The 22085-nt window shown below is 43.0% G+C and overlaps 1 protein-coding gene and 1 long non-coding RNA gene across 6 annotated transcripts in view; one reads left to right on the forward strand and one right to left on the reverse strand.

Annotated features, from left to right (window-relative positions):
- The window catches only part of fli1 (Fli-1 proto-oncogene, ETS transcription factor), a 107510-nt gene extending 89188 nt beyond the window's left edge, over window positions 1-18322 (forward strand). For all 5 annotated transcript variants that reach the window (XM_061972713.2, XM_061972711.1, XM_061972712.2 and 2 more), the window contains 4 exons: window positions 8572-8631; window positions 8739-8798; window positions 11605-11652; window positions 13295-18322. In XM_061972713.2, coding sequence (XP_061828697.1) covers window positions 8572-8631; window positions 8739-8798; window positions 11605-11652; window positions 13295-13824 — 698 coding nt within the window. In that variant the 3' untranslated portion in view covers window positions 13825-18322. The remainder of the gene's footprint in view (window positions 1-8571; window positions 8632-8738; window positions 8799-11604; window positions 11653-13294) is intronic.
- The window catches only part of LOC133614604 (uncharacterized), a 230264-nt gene that overhangs the window by 25342 nt on the left and 182837 nt on the right, over window positions 1-22085 (reverse strand). The window contains exons 2-3 of the long non-coding RNA XR_009816600.1: window positions 8653-8828; window positions 928-1032 (exon numbers count right to left, since the gene is read on the reverse strand). This is a non-coding gene — a long non-coding RNA (uncharacterized lncRNA). The remainder of the gene's footprint in view (window positions 1-927; window positions 1033-8652; window positions 8829-22085) is intronic.

Genomic DNA, 22085 nt, shown 5'->3' on the forward strand with positions numbered 1-22085 from the left:
ATGTCAGCAGGCCAGAGAAGCTAGGGTCGATATTCTTCTCTTGATCATCTTCGGTGGCATAAGGGACGGTGTGAACAAAGACATCCAGGGGGTTTAGCTCGCTCGTCTGCGGGAACAAACTGCCGGCATTGCTTGCCGTGCTACCGAGGTCCTTTGTCCCTGAATTGCTCACACACTCCGGCAGATTCAATGGGGGTCTGGCGGCAGATTTCTTTGACTTTATCGTTGGAAATGCATCTGCTTTGAGTGTCGCAGGATATCCACACATTCTTGCCATCTCTGTCGTAGCATAGCTTTCGTCGGTAAAGTGTGCGGAACAAACGACTGATCATTTTGTCGGCTTTCCCCACAGCCTCGTATTTTGAACAAATTTCGTCCAATTTCTTGCCACTTTCGCATCTTTGGGCCACTGGTGCAACTTGAATCCGTCCCTGTTCGTGTTGTTACACCCTCCGACAACACACCGACGAAAGTGAGAAAATGGCGGATTGCTTCCCGATGTTAGGGTCCGAGAGCGAAAAATAGCAAGGCGTTTAATTCGCCAAAATTCACCCATTTAGAGTTCAGAAATCGGTTTAAAAAATATATGGTCTTTTTCTGCAACATCAAGGTATATATTGACGCTTACATAGGTCTGGTGATAATGTTCCCCTTTAATTTATTTATCTTATTTTTTTTTTTTTTTTTTTTTTTTGAAAGGACCTTATCTTCACCATACCTGGTTGTCCAAATTAGGCATAATAATGTGTTGATTCCACGACTGTATATATCGGTATCGGTTGATATCGGTATCGGTAATTAAGAGTTGGACAATATCGGAATATCGGAAATCGGCAAAAAAGCCATTATCGTACATCCCTAGTAAATATGTTCCCCGTACTAAAGTGTTACCGTATTTGCTTGCTTTGTCAAACCTGCAGTTCTTACCAAATGTTTCCGCTTCTGCCGATGGGAAAAGGGATTGCCTTGACCTCGAAAGCAGCGTGTCGATCCCAGCCGCAACCTCCGTCATCACTCTAACACTTCGGCCGCCTTCTGGGAGAAAGACAGACACTTCCAGTAGAATGCAGTAACATAAAAAAAAAAAAACAGAATCAATGTTTTAATTGTGTGTGTTCTGGCAACAGTTTGAGCTCGGAGTGTATAGAAGCCATCAAAAATGTGCACTCGGAGTAAAGCAGAGGGATCATCACATCCTCTCTTTTACCTGCGCGTGTCAGAGTGATTGATTGTTACTGGAAGCCACCCAGCTTCTGCAAGCTTGGCCGTTGGTCCAAAGCTGCGAGCCAGCTTGTGCGGTCGGAGAGAAGTGAGCACACATTGAAAATTGTCAATGTTGCCGTTAATTTGCTTCACCTCTTTCATCAGCGGTGAGGGTGTCGCAAGCTGTAATCCTTGTCAAACAGCGGGGGCCGCAATCGTGTCAGTTTGTGCCAAACACAACCCCGCTGCCACGTCCAGATATCCTGTCAAGGGCCACTTCAAGCGGCCACGGCATGATTTATTAATGTACTGTTGGTGTTGGACTTATGTTCCAGGGACAAATAGTCTGCTACGCTGTGATGATGAATTGTTGCCACGTACCGGGAAAGAAAGATACTGTCCTGTGTTCAAGTTCTTACACGCATTCACATTCAATGCCGGTCCTTGAAATGATTGCAAAATGTAAAGTGTATCGTTTTAGCTATTAAAGTTAATAACACGACCCTGCATGACTTCTGCTATGAGTTGATATCTTTTATTTTGGGGGTGTTTGGGGCTAAACACTAGCATTACATGTAGGTAATGGTAATATGCAGTTAAGGCATACTTGCCAACCCTCCCGAATTTTCCGGGAGACTCCCGAAATTCAACGCCTCTCCCGAAAACCTCCCGGGACAAATATTCTCCCGAAAATCTCCCGATTTTCAGCCGGAGCTGGAGGCCACGCCCCCTCCAGCTCCATGCACCTGAGTGAGGACAGCCTTTTTTCACAACGGGAGGACAACAGGGTGACAAGAAATAAATCATCCGGACGAGAGATAAATTGTATGATTATGTTTATCTTACCTAAAAATAAATATATTTATTAATTAAAAAAACAAACTATATTTTGCTAAAAACATCAAAATTAATTGTATTTTTACTTGTATTTTTTCTGACTCCTTATTACATCCAGGCATTAGAATTATACATTAAAATAAACATATTTGAAATAATTAATTTTAAGTGATCATAATAATTCATTTAAAATGACCATATTTAATTATTAAAATAATTGCTTGTTTATCAACAACTTTAGCATTTTATTCATTACATTTTGAAGCTCTCAGAAGCCAAGTTATGTTATATTCCTTAAGATTTATTTATGCAAGTTTGAAGTATCAATTATCTAAACACAGTTTTGTTTGCATATTTTCAGGATGTAGCTATATATATATATATATATATATATATATATATGAAATACTTGACTTGGTGAATTCTAGCTGTCAATATACTCCTCCCCTCTTAACCACGCCCCCAACCACGCCCTGCCCCACCCCCGACCACGCCCCCACCCCCCACCTCCCGAAATCGGAGGTCTCAAGGTTGGCAAGTATGAGTTAAGGTGTAAATTAATCTGCGTTTTTACATGATTAATGCGATCATTTTTTGTGATTAATTATATGTGTTAACCCGTTAACTTTAACAGCCCTAATAATAATGATACAAAATCCCTTTATTTAAAGTGTCCACCATGGGTGCCCGAGCTTTCAGCCGCTCTGCCCCACATCTTTGGAACTCTTTACCACCAGACCTTCGCAACTTAGATTCAATATCCCTCTTCAAATCAAGACTCAAAACACACCTATTCCTGACTGTTTATTCATTGTAATCATCTTTTCTTTTCTCTTTGTTGTTGTGGCAGCACGGTGGAAGAGGGGTTAGTGCGTCTGCCTCACAATACGGAGGTCCTGAGTAGTCGTGAGTTCAATCCCGGCCTCGGGATCTTTCTGTATGGAGTTTGCATGTTCTCCCCGTGACTGCGTGGGTTCCCTCCGGGTACTCCGGCTTCCTCCCACCTCCAAAAACATGCACCTGGGGATAGGTTGATTGGCAACACTAAATTGGCCCTAGTGTGTGAATGTGAATGTTGTCTGTCTATCTGTGTTGGCCTTGCGATTAGGTGGCAATTTGTCCAGGGTGTACCCTGCCTTCCGCCCGATTGTAGCTGAGATAGGCTGCAGCGCCCCCCGCGACCCCAAAGGGAATAAGCGGTAGAAAATGGATGGATGTTGTTGTTGTTGTTGTTGTTTTTTTTATCCAATTTGATTTTATTGTTGTGATTTTGTACGGTGTCCTTGAGTGCCCAGAAAGGCGCCTTATAAATAAAATGTATTATTATTATTATTATTATAAAATCGTACTCTGGCGTTAAATTCCTAGCCCCTCCTCTCGAAGCCAATACACTGTTACGAAGATAAAAGCGGAAAATGTCTCAAATCACATGACATTGAATTACAATCAGGAAGTTGACAGTAAAAAAGTCAATATGAAGACTGGCATTGAACGACACATCACAACATAAAAAATACGGTCAACTGTCACGGTCTGATCATATTGATGGTATTTTAATGAAAATGGGAAGAGGTTTAGCCATGGTCAGGAAGTGCTCCACCTACTTGACATCATCAACAATGGGTCAAGTCATACAGTCCTTGGTTTTCTGTCATCTTCATTACAGTCCTATAATATGGTCCACTACGACTAAGTCTGACCTGAACAAACTGCAACTTGTTCAGAACAGAGCAGCTGGACCGGTACTTAAGTGGCCTAGTGGTTAGAGTGTCCGCCCTGAGATCGGTAGGTTGTGAGTTCAAACCCCGGCCGAGTCATACCAAAGACTATAAAAATGGGACCCATTACCTCCCTGCTTGGCACTCAGCATCAAGGGTTGGAATTGGGGATAATATCACCGCTGCTGCCCACTGCTCCCCTCACCTCCCAGGGGGTGATCAAGGGGATGGGTCAAACAAATGCAGAGGACAAATTTCACCACACCTAGTGTGTGTGTGACAATCATTGGTACTTCAACTTTAAAGAGGAACATTATCACAATTTAATATATTCTGTAGACATACCCTCATCCACTCTCTTTTCCTGAAAGCTGATCTGTCCAGTTTTGGAGTTGATGTCAGCATCTGCATTGAGTGTCGCAGGATATCCACACATTCTTGCCATCTCTGTCGTAGCATAGCTTTCGTCGGTAAAGTGTGCGGAACAAACGACTGACCATTTCGTCGGCTTTCCCCACAGCCTCGTATTTTGAACAAATTCCGTCCAATTTCTTGCCACTTTCACATCTTTGGGCCACTGGTGCAACTTGAATCCGTCCCTGTTCGTGTTGTTACACCCTCCGACAACACACCGACGAAAGTGAGAAAATGGCGGATTGCTTCCCGATGTGACGTCACAACGTGACGTCATCGCTCAGAGAGCGAATAATAGAAAGGCGTTTAATTCGCCAAAATTCACCAAATCGGTTAAAAAAATATATGGTCTTTTTTCTGAAACATCAAGGTATATATTGACGCTTACATAGGTCTGGTGATAATGTTCCCCTTTAAATGTTATTTGCGCACTAACATTTCATTTATGCATTCATGCCTGTTCTGGTTATCTGTTGAACAAAAGATACATTGTAGTCTCCTTAGAACTATCAAGTTAGATCAATCACCAGATTATTAACTATACAAACAGTTTTTTAAATCAACTAACACACATATTCATGACACTAGGAATGCCAGCAATGGCTATTTGGCACTTCCTGCTCCTAGGACCAATCTCCTCAAACATACAGTCATGTATAGATGTATATTATTCTGAAAGCGGTTGCCATCTCACATTAATCTCTCATAAAGTAAATTGTCATTCAAGACAGCTTTGAAGATACACCTATTGCAGCTGCCCACATGACATGACTTTTTAATACTGAGTTTAAATAGCTTTTTTTATCTTAGGTTGTACTTTTCTTTTGTATAATGTTCGGTAATGTATGTATTCTTTGTATTTTTATTTTGTATGCTCCTATATGGACCCCAGGAAGACTACAGCTAATGAGGATCCATTCAATAAAAATAAATAAATAAAATAAACATAAAACATTTTTTTGACAAATATTTTTCCACAATTCAGTATCCATACCAATGACAAAATTGTCTTGAGCACAGGGCGCGTGGCTTGAAGGATGTTATGGCTTTTTTTTTTTTTCCTTTTTTATCAGTGTGAAACAATTGTAAGGTGAGGGATGCCGTCAAGCTGAAGAAGGAGTCCTATCGGGTTCTTTTGGCTCATGGGACTCCTGAGGCAGCGGACAGGTACCGACAGGCCAAGCGGTGTGCGGCTTCAGCGGTCGCGGAGGCAAAAACTCGGACATGGGAGGAGTTCGGGGAAGCCATGGAAAACGACTTCCGGACGGCTTCGAAGCGATTCTGGACCACCATCCGCCGCCTCAGGAAGGGGAAGCAGTGCACTACCAACACCGTGTATGGTGCGGATGGTGTTCTGCTGACCTCGACTGCGGAAGTTGTGGATCGGTGGAGGGAATACTTCGAAGACCTCCTCCATCCCACCAACACGTCTTCCTATGAGGAAGCAGTGCCTGGGGCATCTCTGGTGGGCTCTCCTATTTCTGGGGCTGAGGTTGCTGAGGTAGTTAAAAAGCTCCTCGGTGGCAAGGCCCCGGGGGTGGATGAGATCCGCCCGGAGTTCCTTAAGTCTCTGGATGCTGTAGGGCTGTCTTGGTTGACAAGACTCTGCAGCATCGCGTGGACATCGGGGACAGTACCTCTGGATTGGCAGACCGGGGTGGTGGTTCCTCTCTTTAAAAAGGGGAACCGGAGGGTGTGTTCTAACTATCGTGGGATCACACTCCTCAGCCTTCCCGGTAAGGTCTATTCAGATGTACTGGAGAGGAGGCTACGCCGGATAGTCGAACCTCGGATTCAGGAGGAACAGTGTGGTTTTCGTCCTGGTCGTGGAACTGTGGACCAGCTCTATACTCTCGGCAGGGTCCTTGAGGGTGCATGGGAGTTTGCCCAACCAGTCTACATGTGCTTTGTGGACTTGGAGAAGGCATTCGACCGTGTCCCTCGGGAAGTCCTGTGGGGAGTGCTCAGAGAGTATGGGGTTTCGGACTGTCTGATTGTGGCGGTCCGCTCCCTGTATGATCAGTGTCAGAGCTTGGTTCGCATTGCTGGCAGTAAGTCGGACACGTTTCCGGTGAGGGTTGGACTCCGCCAAGGCTGCCCTTTGTCACCGATTCTGTTCATAACTTTTATGGACAGAATTCTAGGCGCAGTCAAGGCGTTGAGGGGATCCGGTTTGGTGGCTGCAGGATTAGGTCTCTGCTTTTTGCAGATGATTTGGTCCTGATGGCTTCATCTGGCCAGGATCTTCAGCTCTCACTGGATCGGTTCGCAGCCGAGTGTGAAGCGACTGGGATGAGAATCAGCACCTCCAAGTCCGAGTCCATGGTTCTCGCCCGGAAAAGGGTGGAGTGCCATCTCCGGGTTGGGGAGGAGATCTTGCCCCAAGTGGAGGAGTTCAAGTACCTCGGAGTCTTGTTCACGAGTGAGGGAAGAGTGGATCGTGAGATCGACAGGCGGATCGGTGCGGCGTCTTCAGCAATGCGGACGCTGTATCGGTCCGTTGTGGTGAAGAAGGTGCTGAGCCGGAAGGCAAAGCTCTCAATTTACCGGTCGATCTACGTTCCCATCCTCACCTATGGTCATGAGCTTTGGGTTATGACCGAAAGGACAAGATCAAGGGTACAAGCGGCCGAAATGAGTTTCCTCCGCCGGGTGGCGGGGCTCTCCCTTAGAGATAGGGTGAGAAGCTCTGTCATCCGGGGGGAGCTCAAAGTAAAGCCGCTGCTCCTCCACATTGAGAGGAGCCAGATGAGGTGGTTCGGGCATCTGGTCAGGATGCCACCCGAGCGCCTCCCTAAGGAGGTGTTTAGGGCATGTCCGACCGGTAGGAGGCCACGAGGAAGACCCAGGACACGTTGGGAAGGCTATGTCTCCCGGCTGGCCTGGGAACGCCTCGGGATCCCCCGGGAGGAGCTGGACGAAGTGGCTGGGGAGAGGGAAGTCTGGACTTCCCTGCTTAGGCTGCTGCCCCCGCGACCCGACCTCGGATAAGCGGAAGAAGATGGATGGATGGATGGAAACAATTGTAATAGTATTTGACTCAAACCTAAATTGATTAAGAACACATTTATTAGGAATACAAGATAAACAAATAATGTATTCATTGTTAATGCAAAGTAAAATTATTATGAAAGGAAACTACTGTGGGCTATTCGCAACCTACATTTTTTCTGGCATAGGCTGGGATCGAACCAACATTAACCATTTGACACGTCATGATTGTGCACTCTTCCTGGTAATATATAATTATTAATACGTTCTAGTATTATTATACAATATAATAATATAATAATTAAAAGTAAATAATATAAAACAATAATAATAGTATATGTATAAATAAATATTAATAATACTATAATCATTAAAAATGTATATAATATAGTACTAATATAATAATATACTGTGAATTACACCCGTAATATTATGAAAGCAGTGTTTATGACCAAAACTCACCAGCTAAAACCACAGCAAACAATTTGAAACCATCCATCCATTTTCTACCGCTTGTCCCTCTCGTGTCGCAGGGGGGCTGAAGCTTATCCCAGCTGCATTTGGGCGGAAGGCGGGGTACACCCTGGACAAGTCGCCAACACAGATAGACAGACAACATTCACACTCACATTCACACACTAGGGACAATTTAGTGTTGCCAAATTATTTCTATCACAAGTATCTCTCTCTTCTGCGAATCGTCACGACTCGCTTTTAAATCGCATCTGACGTCTGCTGGCAATCAGTGTCACGTTGGCAAGAAGGCAGCTCCAGAAAGCCAATCGATGAGCTTGTGGGCAGTCCAAAGGGACAAGCTTCAGTCTGAGAATCGGTTTTCCGCCTGGCACAACTGTTCGACTTGCCTCCATTCAATTGTGTTACATTGTTTTGGATCATGTAAAAGTGCAGAGCGCAAAAACTGCCTTTTAAAACAGTACAGAGAACATGCCTCCCCAGCCCCCAAATTATGTCCATTATTAATACCGACTCTTCTACGATGCCAACATTTATTTTCAATGCCAGATCTTAATGGCAGTGGTCTGGCACCATAAGATTTTGAGTTTACGTAACTTTGTGGCACTGAATCAAAATATCATAGGTATTTTTGGTAGTCACGTATAACAAACGCTGGTATAAGATGAAAAAAAAACTATAACAGGGTTTTATCAGAAGGGTGGCACTTTCCTCAGAGATAATACTGTCGGGGCTTCAATTACCTATTTTTCTGAATATATTTAATGGAATTATCTGCTCACTTTCAATTCTTTCAGTGCATAAATGTTGCTGTTGACATAATTAGGTTACGCAGCAGGTTTAAAAATGTGTTTTTCTCAAGCTGTTGCTCCTCCCTCTAAGTCATTTAGTGTCGTTTTAATACAGCCTAAATCCTCATTTCTTTCCTTCTCAGACCCAACGTATGACGCTGTACGGCGGACGGGATGGTCAAACAACATGCACAGTGCCAAAGGTGAGGACAAGAATCACTTACACAGTCCTTCCCATATCTGCTGGCGTCTCCATGACAATCCATCTCTTCCTCACACACTCTTTCGGTTTCTCCGTCTTCGTCTACAGGCTCACCGGTGGTGACTCAGAATGTGACCAAGACCGCAGAGCAGCCCAGAGTCCAGCCAGGTAGCGATTCAGTACCTTCGACACTGCAAACTAGGAATAAGCGTGTATTAGCCAAAGTTAATAAAATACTTGATATTCAATAATAGTACCTCAAAGATCTGGTCCTGTTCTGATAAAACTGCTGCTCTGTCTGTGCTAAAACTCTAGTTAATCAATGGTGTCCTAATTCCTCTATGAGTTGTAGTAACAATGCTTTGGAATACATGCTAATTTAATACAGACATCATCGACATTGAAAAAAATACATTTTTGGTCCTGTTCGTGCCTCTGCAAAGACCTTTTACTTGATGGCGGCCATGTTTTTCAACCAATTTTGCTCACATTTTACACACATATGGCTTGTCAGTCCCTTAAAGGTGTGAACCACATTTTGTGATGATTTGGCAAAACAAAAAATCTATTTAAAGCTCGGCAAAATGGCAGAATTATCTTGTTCAATTAAAATGTTTTTTTAATAGGGATGTGCCAATTGATCAGCCGATTGCTGCCGGCCACAAACACAGATGAACACTGATGAGTGGTTGATTGATTGATTGAGACTTTTATTAGTAGGTTGCACAGTGAAGTACATATTCCGTACAATTGGCCACTAAATGGTAACACCCGAATAAGTTTTTCAACTTGTTTAAGTCGGGATTCATGATACAGATATACACTATCAGATATATACTATCATCATAATACAGTCATCACACAAGATAATCATCAGGGTGTATACATTGAATTATTTACAATTCGGGGTGTGGAGGGGTTAGATTTGGTTGTTATCATCAGTCATCAACCATTGAGAACAGAGAAATGGATAATGAAACAGTGTAGGTCTGACTTGGTAGGATATGGACAGCAAGTAGTGGACATAGAGAGAGAGAGAGAGAGAGAGAGAGAGAGAGATATCAGAAGGCATAAGAAAAATATATGCATTTGGTTGTTTACATTTGATTATTAACAATCCAGGGAGGGTGTTTGTTTAGAGTTGAAGTTGCCTGGAGGTGTACTTTTATTGCGGTTTTGAAGGAGGATAGAGATGCCCTTTCTTTTACACCTGTTGGGAGCGCATTCCACATTGATGTGGCATAGAAAGAGAATGAGTTAAGACCTTTGTTAGATCGGAATCTGGGTTTAACGTGGTTAGTGGAGCTCCCCCTGGTGTTGTGGTTATGGCGGTCATTTACGTTAAGGAAGGAATTTGACATGTACTTCGGTATCAGGGAGGTGTAGCGGATTTTATAGACTAGGCTCAGTGCAAGTTTTTTTACTCTGTCCTCCACCCTGAGCCAGCCCACTTTGGAGAAGTGGGTAGGAGTGAGGTGGGATCTGGGGTAGAGGTCTAGAAATAATCTGACTAGCTTGTTCTGGGATGTTTGGAGTATTTCAGGGTTTTGGCTAGCAGCTAATCCGGGGTCTTCACCTTTATTGCGGCAAAAAATGCATTTACTAGCATTTAATGTACCGTTTTCACTGGAGGACAAGACTAAACATGTCACACAGCGATAGCAAGCCTGGATCATGCATGCCAATAGCTAAGATAACCACTTAGCTATGTTAAAACAACACCAAGAAATAAGTGCTGAGTAAAGTTTACGGAGTGTAGATGGAACAACACAACAGAATAAAGTAAGCAGATATTAACAGGGAATTAACAAGTAGATCAATAAGAGTTAGAGAGCGGATAATAAAACAACAACTGTTGGCGTGTCAGTATTGTCACAGCCAGTACACGACCATTGGTGGCGCAGATACCAGAAGGTAGTATGAGTATATAATCGATACAAGAGTGATTAGATCCATATTTGCATTCTCTCAAAAATATTGTTTTCGTCCTTTTTGAATAATTTTGCACTCAAAGTCAGACACTGGATGACTCTAATGAGTAGTAGATTGTAGTTTTTGTTTTTGTTGAGTTAGTGTATACTATTGACATTGTTTGGTACTTTGGTACATGGTGGTACTTTGAGAGTCAAGTATTTTTTGAGGTGGTACTTAGTGAAAAAAGTTTCTGAACCACATGAGTCCATTACATGCAAAGTGATATACGTCAAGCTTTTATGTGTTATAATTCTAAAGATCATGGCTTGACCCCAAATAACAAATCTCAGAAAATGTGGGGTTTTCATAAGATATAAATGATAATCATCAAAATTGTATCAAAAGAAGGCTTGAAATAGGCTCATAGCATGGAACTTGAGATATGTGTCATATATTAGTTTCACCTTGCTGGAATAAACAAACCTTTGCATGATATTCTATTTTCGTTTAGTTTCAGCTGTATTTAAAATATTTTGTTTTTATATTGGTAAAGTGCCAACAGCACTCATCATAAATAAATATACAAATGTACAGTTAAAACAATGTGATCGGTAGGGGTGCTCAAAAAATGTATTTCACATCTGAATCGCGATTTTTATTTATTCCAAGTCATAATCAATCCATTTTTTTCTAAATAATCTTTTTTGTAAAGGACGTTTTTAGGCCATCTCCAAGCTTACTTGCTGCGCGTATAAGTCATACATCAGCAACCAAAAGGAGGTTTTGTAACCTATTTTGAAAATGTTTTATCATGTTTATTATTTCAAATAATACATTGTGAGAATCAGTTTGACTCAAGAATTGTGTTGAATCAAGAATGGATAATGAATTGAATAGTCAACCCAAAAATCTAAATCGAATTGAGTCATGAGTTGCCCAAAGAGTCCCACCTCTAGTGATCGGTATTGTATCGGCCGATCTCACTCATGGATGATCAGTATTATTCAGTTTTTAATGTACTGTAGGTCAATAATCTTTTCTATCTCCCATCAATCCGCAGATCCTTACCAGATACTTGGTCCAACCAGTAGTCGCCTTTCCAATCCAGGTAAGAAAGTGGAACGTGAAATATTCTTTGGCTTTTAACACTACGTGAGTTGTGTGGTCCTCTGTCCTCTGTTGTCCTCTGTGTTTTTTTAAAAATGTTGATTTCTATTTATGGTTCAGGAGGAACAGTGTGGTTTTCGTCCTGGTCGTGGAACTGTGGACCAGCTCCATACTCTCGGCAGGGTCCTTGAGGGTGCATGGGAGTTTGCCCAACCAGTCTACATGTGCTTTGTGGACTTGGAGAAGGCATTCGACTGTGTCCCTCGGGAAGTCCTGTGGGGAGTGCTCAGAGAGTATGGGGTATCGGACTGTCTGATTGTGGCGGTCCGCTCCCTGTATGATCAGTGTCAGAGCTTGGTCCGCATTGCCGGCAGTAAGTCGGACACGTTTCCAGTGAGGGTTGGACTCCGCCAAGGCTGCCCTTTGTCACCGATTCTGTTCATAAATTTTATGGACAGAATTTCTAGGCGCAGTCAGGGCGTTGAGGGGATCTGGTTTGGTGGCTGCAGTATTAGGTCTCTGCTTTTTGCAGATGATGTGGTCCTGATGGCTTCATCTGGCCAGAATCTTCAGCACTCACTGGATCGGTTCGCAGCTGAGTGTGAAGCGACTGGGATAAGAATCAGCACCTCCAAGTCCGAGTCCATGGTTTTTGCCCGGAAAAGGGTGGAGTGCCATCTCCGGGTTGGGGAGGAGATCTTGCCCCAAGTGGAGGAGTTCAAGTACCTCGGAGTCTTGTTCACGAGTGAGTGTAGAGTGGATCGTGAGATCGACAGGCGGATCGGTGCAGCGTCTTCAGTAATGCGGACGCTGTATCGATCCGTTGTGGTGAAGAAGGAGCTGAGCCGGAAGGCAAATCTCTCAATTTACCGGTCGATCTACGTTCCCATCCTCACCTATGGTCATGAGCTTTGGGTTATGACCGAAAGGACAAGATCACGGGTACAAGCGGCCGAAATGAGTTTCCTCCGCCGGGTGGCAGGGCTCTCCCTTAGAGATAGGGTGAGAAACTCTGTCATCCAGGAGGAGCTCAAAGTAAAGACGCTCCTCCTCCACATCGAGAGGAGCCAGATGAGGTGGTTCGGGCATCTGGTCAGGATGCCACCCAAACGCCTCCCTAGGGAGGTGTTTAGGGCACATCCGACCAGGAGGCCACGGGGAAGACCCAGGACACGTTGGGAAGACTATGTCTCCCGGCTGACCTGGGAACGCCTCGGGATCCCCCGAGAAGAGCTGGACGAAGTGGCTGGGGAGAGGGAAGTCTGGGCTTCCCTGCTTGGGCTGCTGCCCCCGCGACCCGACCTCGGATAAGCGGAAGAAGATGGATGGATGGATGGATGGATTTCTATTTACTGATTAATTGGTTTTACCCTTTAAAATCGTTTTTAATCATATTTATTTGTATATTGTCTTTATATTGGTTTTGTATTTATTTATTTTTCTGTTTTATTCAGTCATTAGTGGAGCTAAGGATAATATTTGAATACTGTTTTTAATATTGTTGTGCAGCACTTTGGAAACATTTTTGTTGTTTAAATGTGCTATATAAATAAAGTGGATTGGATTGGATTGGATTGAACGTCATAGCCAATCTGCTGCTCAAACGTGGTCGAGTCCCACTGAAGTTGTTCTCTCCTCGCCAGGTTCAGGGCAGATCCAGCTTTGGCAGTTCCTCCTGGAGCTCCTTTCCGACAGCGCAAACGCCGGCTGCATCACCTGGGAAGGCACCAACGGCGAGTTCAAGATGACGGACCCGGACGAGGTGGCGCGGCGCTGGGGCGAGCGCAAGAGCAAGCCCAACATGAACTACGACAAACTGAGCCGGGCGCTGCGCTACTACTACGACAAGAACATCATGACCAAGGTGCACGGCAAGCGCTACGCCTACAAGTTTGACTTCCACGGCATCGCTCAGGCGCTGCAGCCGCACCCCACCGAGTCGTCTATGTACAAGTACCCCTCGGACCTTGCCTACGTGCCTTCTTACCACACCCACCAGCAGAAGGTCAACTTTGTGTCACCTCACCCGCCGTCCATGCCGGTCACTTCCTCCAACTTCTTCGGACCCACCGCCCCTTACTGGAGCTCGCCCACCGCTGGCATCTACCCCAACCCCAACGTCCCCCGCCACCCAAACGCCCATGTGCCCTCCCACCTGGGCAGTTACTATTAGACACCGCTATCTAACCACCCACTAGCCAAGCCCACCATTGCTGAAGGCAATGAGGAAGGATGATTATTTTATATTTTTGAAGAATAACTGGATGCTACGGTCCAGAAATGGAATACTACTTACCTTTAGAAGACTTGATGTTTTGGACATGTATCTTCCACATCCTCCTGAAAGCTATCCAAGTATTCCCGGGCCAAAGTTTAAGGACAGAAGAGCAGAATCAGAATCCTTCTGCCAACTCCGCTCACAACCAGACATGACCCTTTATTTACGGGTCTCAATCTACATCCTCCGGAGTACTTTATGCTTCAAAGCATCTGCTCTTTCCACCATCTACAACCTGCTCGGGGTTTGATATTCCCACCACATCTACAGCAAGTCTTTGTGCGTCCCTCCCCCCCACCCTGCACTCCATCTGTAGGATTTTGCGTGTGTGTCGAGAGAGTCTTTTAGGAATTCGCTGGAAAAAAAAAAAAAAAAGAAGCCCTCACACACTGAAGACCTTTCTCGGCACTGAATGAAAGTTGGCAACTGGAATATGCCATTCACAATTTAATTTATCCTCCAAACTGGAAGGCAAGAGAGAAGGAGTCGAATCGCAGAGAAGGAAGCGCTGTATGTCTGCTGAACTGTTAACTGTCAAAACGCTCCCAGCGCTGTGGGGTCCACACGACGGGCGACGTGTGCAGCTCCGTCGCGCTGAGGAAGCGGAGAGTTGACACGTAAATCGCGAGTGGAGCCAGGCCGGTGCGCTGGGCTATCAAACGTTTACCGCGTCGTCGCCGCCAAGCCATGTTTTGTCTCTCGACCGTGTCAGTATTAATGTGAATCGTTGTCCAGTCTGTGTGTCTAATAGGAGGATGCAAAAGTCAAAGGTTGTCAGATTTTTTTATCTTGAAAAAACAGCCAAATATATTGTTTTTTTTCTTAAAATTATGATATAACTAGAAAAACACTTGGAGAACGCAAACCTCCACCAGGATCTACTGTACCGCCTGTTAGTATAAAAACTCCGGAATCCAGAGAGTGATCTGCAACACCCCCAAAATGTAATGTCATCAATTTTGTTTTGTTTTTTTACTTTAAATAACGGAATGGAAGAAACTGAGTGAACATTCTTGTCAGTCGTCCACTGTCTATGTCTCTGAGGGGGCACACACGCTTAAACATAAGGAAACATAGCAGAAATGACATAAATCAGGCCTGAAATCCAATCAATTGTTCATTATCTAATTTCGGAAACTTCCAGAAAGTTTCATCCGCTCATAACATTTTGAGTTATTTTGCTAACTAGTGAAGTGAAGTGAAGTGAATTATATTTATAAAGCGCTTTTCTCTAGAGACTCAAAGCGCTTTACATAGTGAAACCCAATATCTAAGTTACATTTAAACCAGTGTTGGTGGCACTGGGAGCAGGTGGGTAAAGTGTCTTGCCCAAGGACACAACGGCAGTGACTAGGATGGCGGAAGCGGGGATCGAACCTGCAACCCTCAAGTTGCTGGCACGGCTGCTCAACCAACCGAGCTATACTGACAGACAGACAATTATATAAACTCCTGCCGGAGGAACAAATCCCTATTCCTGGTGTCATTAGATAGAGTCCTAGTCAAGAATGTCCACAGTCCGTCCCGATTCAGCTTTTATTCGACCACAATATATTCTAAAAATGGATCTTATGAAGTTTTTTTTAAGGATTTTTTTCTCTAAATATAACATAACTAGGGCAGCACGGTGGAAGAGGGGTTAGTGCGTCTGCCTCACAATACGAAGGTCCTGAGTAGTCCTGGGTTCCATCCCGGGCTCGGGATCTTTCTGTGTGGAGTTTGCATGTTCTCCCCGTGACTGCGTGGGTTCCCTCCGGGTACTTCCTCCCACATACAAAGACATGCACCTGGGGATAGGTTGATTGGCAACACTAAATTGGCCCTAGTGTGTGAATGTTGTCTGTCTATCTGTGTTGGCCCTGTGATGAGGTGGCGACTTGTCCAGGGTGTACCCCGCCTTCCGCCCGATTGAAGCTGAGATAGGCTTCAGCGCCCCCCCGTGACCCCGAATAAGTGGTAGAAAATGGATGGATGGATGGATAACATAACTAGAAAAGCACTCTACCAAGCCCTACTGTACCTAATAGTATAAAAACTCCGGAATCCAGACCGTGATTAGGAACACCCCCAAATTGTTATCACTTGTTCCTTATCCCATATCTGATATTTCTTGAAAATGTGATCAAAATGTGCGCAAAACTTTTTGAACTATCTATAACAAAATGGAAGAAAGGAAGTGGACCTCATTGTTTTTGCGGGTACACGCACACACACACACACACACGTAAACGTAAGGTAACGTCGTTGAAATGATACGGATCAGGCCCAAAATCGAATCAATAAATTAAAAAAAAAAAGTTAAAGTACCAATGATTGTCACACACACACACTTGGTGTGGTTAAATTAACCTCTGCATTTGACCCATCCCCTTGTTCACCCCCTGGGAGGTGAGGGGAGCAGTGAGCAGCAGCGGTGGCCGCGCCCGGGAATCATATTGGTGATTTAACCCCCAATTCCAATCCTTGATGCTGAGTGCCAAGCAGGGAGGTAACGGGTCCCATTTTTATAGTCTTTGGTATGACTCGGCCGGGGTTAGAACTCACGACCTACCGATCTCAGGGCGGACACTCTAACCGCAAAGCCACTAAGCAGGTCTGTTCTTTTTCTCATTTCGGAAACTTCCAGAAAGCTTCATGAAAATCTTTCCCAGAACCGTTTGAGTTATTTTGCTAACTAACAAACAGACAAAACAATTCCATAAACTCCTGGAGGAGGTACAAATGCCTTCTCCTGGTGTCAGGAGTGTCCAAAGTCTGTCCCGAGGTACATTTGTGGAACACAGCTCAGCTTTTATTCAGCCACGGCATATTCTCAACACGCATCATAATAATATTTATAAATTGTTTGCTTTTTCCAGCTATAATACCTATTTAAATAGATTTACGTACCGAGCATACCCTCCTGAGAATGAGTGCCCTCTGCAGTAAACATTTGTTCTTGGTCTTTTTATTTTGTCAGAGTCATTTCGGTTTATACAAAACACAAATGTCCACTACAGGGGACACTTTTCAACTAAATTGCCTTTAGCGCATAATCAAGTCAAGGAAAGCTGTCGAATATCATTAACTGGCTTGAGCATACTTACATTTTTTCACCTGGTAAAAGTTTGGACACCTCTGGTCTCACGAGACTCATTAACTAGCATCCCTAACTTCTGTACAGTTATTTGGTCTCTCTTGCTTGATGAAAAATCTGACAATTTGTGATATTTTTGTAATGACTGCCACCGCATTATCATCTCCTTTTGGGGCTAGTCAGGATCTTGTAGGTCACACTGAGAAGTGTCTTTCTCAATAAGTTGCATTTTACCAGGGCTGGATCCTAGTTTGAGAGCAGCATGTATGCTTGAATGTTAGTTTCTCACTGATCTATAGGCCAGAGACAAAAAAAAAAAAAAAAAAAAATTCAATATAGGACCTCCTCATGTCATCGCATCATATCAGAACATTTTGGTCTTCAGGTGTTCAAGCAAATGCCCTTGTAACACTTCAAAGTAAGTGACTTCGGGCTAAGTTTATCAGAGAACAAAAGCATTTAAAAAAAAAAATATGACGAGATGAAACAAAGAATTCCTCAGATTCGCAAACGCTGTGCGTTTGTCAGACCTATTTTTTATTGTTTTATATGCATCAGTCAGCTAGGCATTAAAGCAACTTACTGTATAAATTATGCAGAGTTATTTTCATATGTGACACAGTATTAAAAAAGAGACAAGAGAATTAATACGAGTTGACCTCGGTCAAAAATGCAAACCTTTGAAGTCCATTTCTGCTAAGTAGTTTGTTCGGCATTTGAAGTGTTTTTATATTTGTACATTTGGGCAGTACATTTTTTTTACTTTTTTTAATTTTCTTTTTATTGTTAGTACTTCTTCTGAGATGAATTGTGTACCATCCTAAGTGCCTTTTGTGTGCACTAGCTATTTTGTAAGTCTCCCCCAAATCACAAGTGACTGCTTTTGCATGCAAGAACCAGGGACTTTTTGACTCTGTATGCAACATGTGATTACAATGCTTCTTTTTAACCACCAAATAGTCCTGGAATCTGTGGAAATTAATATTGTTACTTTATGCAGATATTAACATCCACCAGATTCCTGCTGAAATAAACCGAAAGGAAACCAAAAAATGTCCACTCCAGCCTTATCATTATTATATTTTTGACAAGCAAAAAAACAATCAAAAGGGATCTATGCTACTTCTTATAAGCAATGTATTTTGGATATCAAATACATATATATAAATATATATGTTTGTGCGTGTGTATAATTTCACAATTAACCAATGCCTTATTATTATTATTATTGTCATTCCTGCAATGTATGAAGTCATACCTTTTGAAAAAGGGCTTTTGTATAGGAAATTGTGACAAATAAATGTTTTTACCTCTCAAGTTCTCTCCTGGCTTCAGCAGCGTTTCCATGGTAACACAGTCTCTTTGTTTGGAGGGTGATTGGCCTTAAGAAAGTTGTTTTGAGTTTCGCCTACCTTTTTATTACATTTACACGGTAATCATTTGTAATACAATTTCTTGCCATCCAGTGTCTTTGTCATCGTGACGCATGTGTTTTAGAGACCAATCACAACCGCCACGCTCTGTCGTCATTATCTTGATCAACAATGGAAACGGTATCTTATAACAACGCCATTTAATTCATGCACAGAAGGCCTTATGCTACATACATGCTGTCAAACTGTACGCACTCAGGCACATACGCAACAGAACCTAATTTACGACTGGAATATTCCATCTGTTATGATCAAGTTGCATTTCGTTTGCAAATTAAAGGATAATAAGTGTTTTAAGCTCAATCGAACCCACATTACCAACAGCAGCAGCTGTGAAATGTCATGTCACCTTATTTTTCCAGCCCCAACCGCAGTGGAATGCTCAGCTGGGAAATGAAGAACTTTGCAACACAATCATATGCACTAAGCCCGAAGGATATTAGTGGCAAACTCAAGAGACAAACAAATACTACGACAATGATTAGGCAATAAAATCACATCATGTGTGTATGGGCTGCGACGTACCACCCCCAAACAAACACGGTCGTCTGCGAAAATCCGGCTCTGCTGCTGGCAAAAGAACGCAGGAAGACTGTGTGTGCGGCCATTTGAATAGAAGAATTATGCAACAAGCTAACCGACACCGCCATCATGTTAGCTCATCTCGCGATTCAGGTCTTATCGTAGAAGGCAAAACAGCATTAAGAGCAATAGTTCTCAGTAAACTTGGTGAAAGTCTAAATATGTTATACTCAAACCGAAGTACATGTCAAACTACTTCCTTAACGTAAATGACCGCCATAACCACAACACCAGGGGGAGCTCCACTAACCACGTTAAACCCAGATTCCGATCTAACAAAGGACTTAACTCATTCTCTTTCTATGCCACATCAATGTGGAATGCGCTCCCAACAGGTATAAAAGAAAGGGCATCTCTATCCTCCTTCAAAACTGCAATAAAAGTTCACCTCCAGGCAGCTACAACCCTAAATTAACACCCTCCCCAGATTGTTAATAATCAAATGTAAACAATCAAATGCAGATATTTTTCTTTTGCCTTCTGATCTCTCTCTATCTCTCTCTCTCTGCCCACTACTTGCTGTCCATATCCTACCAAGTCAGACCTACACAGTTTCAATATCCATTTCTCTGTTCTCAATTGTTATTGACTGATGATAACAACCAAACCTAACGCCCCCCCCACACCCCGGATTGTAAATAATGTAAATAATTCAATGTGATTATCTTGTGTGATGACTGTATTATGATGATAGTATATATGATAGTATATATCTGTATCATGAATCAATTTAAGTGGACTTAAACAAGTTGAAAAACGTATTCGGGTGTTACCATTTAGTGGTCATTTGTACGGAATATGTACTTCACTGTGCAACCTACTAATAAACGTCTCAATCAATCAATCAATCAAACTCAAGGCCCGGGGGCTATATCTAGCCCGCCCAATCATTTTATGTGGCCCGCAAAACCCTGGCATGAATACGAGTCTTTTCCTACTGAATGTAATACATTTTCCATTTTGGCAGAAAAAATACATGTACTTCAAGCAATTTCATATTTTTCCAAACTTGGTTTAATATTACAACACATATGTGGAGTTCTCCCGTGACTGCATGGGTTCCCTCCGGGTACTCCGGCTTCCTCCCACCGCCAAAATCGTGCACCTGGGGATAGGTTGATTGGCAACACTAAATTGGCCCTAGTGTGTGAATGTGAGTGTGAATGTTGTCTGTCTATCTGTGTTGGCCCTGTGATGTCCAGGGTGTACGCCACCTTCCGCCCGAAATGCAGCTGAGATAGGCACCAGCAGCCCCCGCGATCCCGAAAGGTACAAAGCGGTAGAAAATGGATGGATGGATTACATTTTCATACATTCCAAACATTTTTCATGATTTTTAAGCAAGTTTTCCATTAAATTGTTCACTGTAAAAATGTTTTTTTACTGTTAAAAAAAATAAACTGTGGTATCCTTTTTCCATTTACAAACAACTGTAGTTTACAGCAAAAGCATTGGTACTGTTTCCATTTCCATTTATGTCTATGAATGTTCTCATTCATCCAGGTCAGTGTAATCTCAGAGCATTCATTCGATCGCAACTGGACTGTTTGGTTTGTCTTAGAAGACGTTTTGCCTCTCATGTCTAGACTTAGATGAAGCCTAGTGAGGTATTGGCACCATCCGCTAGACTAAATATGACCAATGCAAATCTAAGACGAGATCTGACCAATCTAAATCTAAGACTACATCTGACCAACCTAAGTTTATGAGCACGAACTGATGAAGCCTACTTGGATGAGAGGCTAAACGTCTTCTAAGATAAACCAAACAGTCCAGTTGCGATTGATTGAATGCTCTGAGAATACATTTTCTCACGTGCCATCATGGAAAGAAAAAAAATGTAAAAAGAAAAAAAAAAAATTAAATTGTTATATGTATCCAGTGATTATACTATAAAGTTATTTTCCATTTAACTTCACCAGTTTTGGATTATTTTTATTCAAAATCGCAGAATTTTCACATATGCCATTCAAATACTGAGAAGAGACTTGCGGTGAGTCACCAGCCAGTTGAGGCACGTCACGGAGTTGAGCCTCACCATGGATTGCGCAATGACTCGGCTAACTGCTGGCCTGCTGTGCAGTGAGACCGTATTGCTATATGAATTATATTATACATTTCCATAGTTTAGTTAGCTGAGGTATATAATGTACAGTGTATTTTGTCAACAACTGTATGTGTGTAACGTATTTCTTGTGCTGAGCAATCATAAAACTGCTGCGAAGACGCACTGTGTGAGGCTCGCAGTAATCCCGCCTCCTGGTGGTAGAGGGCGGTAGTGATCCCAGAGATCATTCTTGCGACTACTCGGCTGCAGAAGAAGTGACAACAAGCAGCAACAGTTAGCAGCGATCGTTTATTTTTTCCTCTCGTCTGGACTTTTAACATGGAGGATTACATATCTAAAATAAAACCGTTTTCTAAACTGGATTTTCAATTGAAGCAGGAGGTAATAATTAAAGGAAGATCTCCATCGAGACAGAGAGACTTTTAAAACTGAAGAAAGATAAGGAAGACTTCTATAAACAAGTTATCGATGCTTTTGTTCAAAAGGAGCGGCGCATGGACTTCATTTATAAGTAAAGGTAAGACCATAACGTTTTTTTTTAATTAAATGTGCTTTTGTGTGTGCTACAGTTTGTATGTGTAAAGTTAAAGTTAAGTTAAAGTACCAATGATTGTCACACACACTAGGTGTGGTGAAATTTGTCCTCTGCATTTGACCCATCCCCTTGATCACCCCCTGGGAGGTGAGGGGAGCAGTGGGCAGCAGCGGCGCCGCGCCCGGGAATCATTTTTGGTGATTTAACCCCCAATTCCAACCCTTGATGCTGAGTGCCAAGCAGGGAAGAATGCTGGTATGAGCTCTTAAACATAACCCGTTAACTGCTGCCAATGAAATGGTGAATAAAATACTCTTTAGGGTTCATATGTTTGTAAATCTGACTGTGATGAAGTCAGTGCCTCACCAGCCATCAACCTCACCGCACGTCACTGGTATATATATATATATTATTTACTGTTGCAAGCGGCCCTTTGAGGACTGCCATAAACGCCACGTGGCC

The sequence above is a fragment of the Nerophis lumbriciformis genome, linkage group LG17, assembly GCF_033978685.3.
Source record: "Nerophis lumbriciformis linkage group LG17, RoL_Nlum_v2.1, whole genome shotgun sequence".
In the NCBI taxonomy this organism is placed as follows: Eukaryota; Metazoa; Chordata; class Actinopteri; order Syngnathiformes; family Syngnathidae; genus Nerophis; species Nerophis lumbriciformis.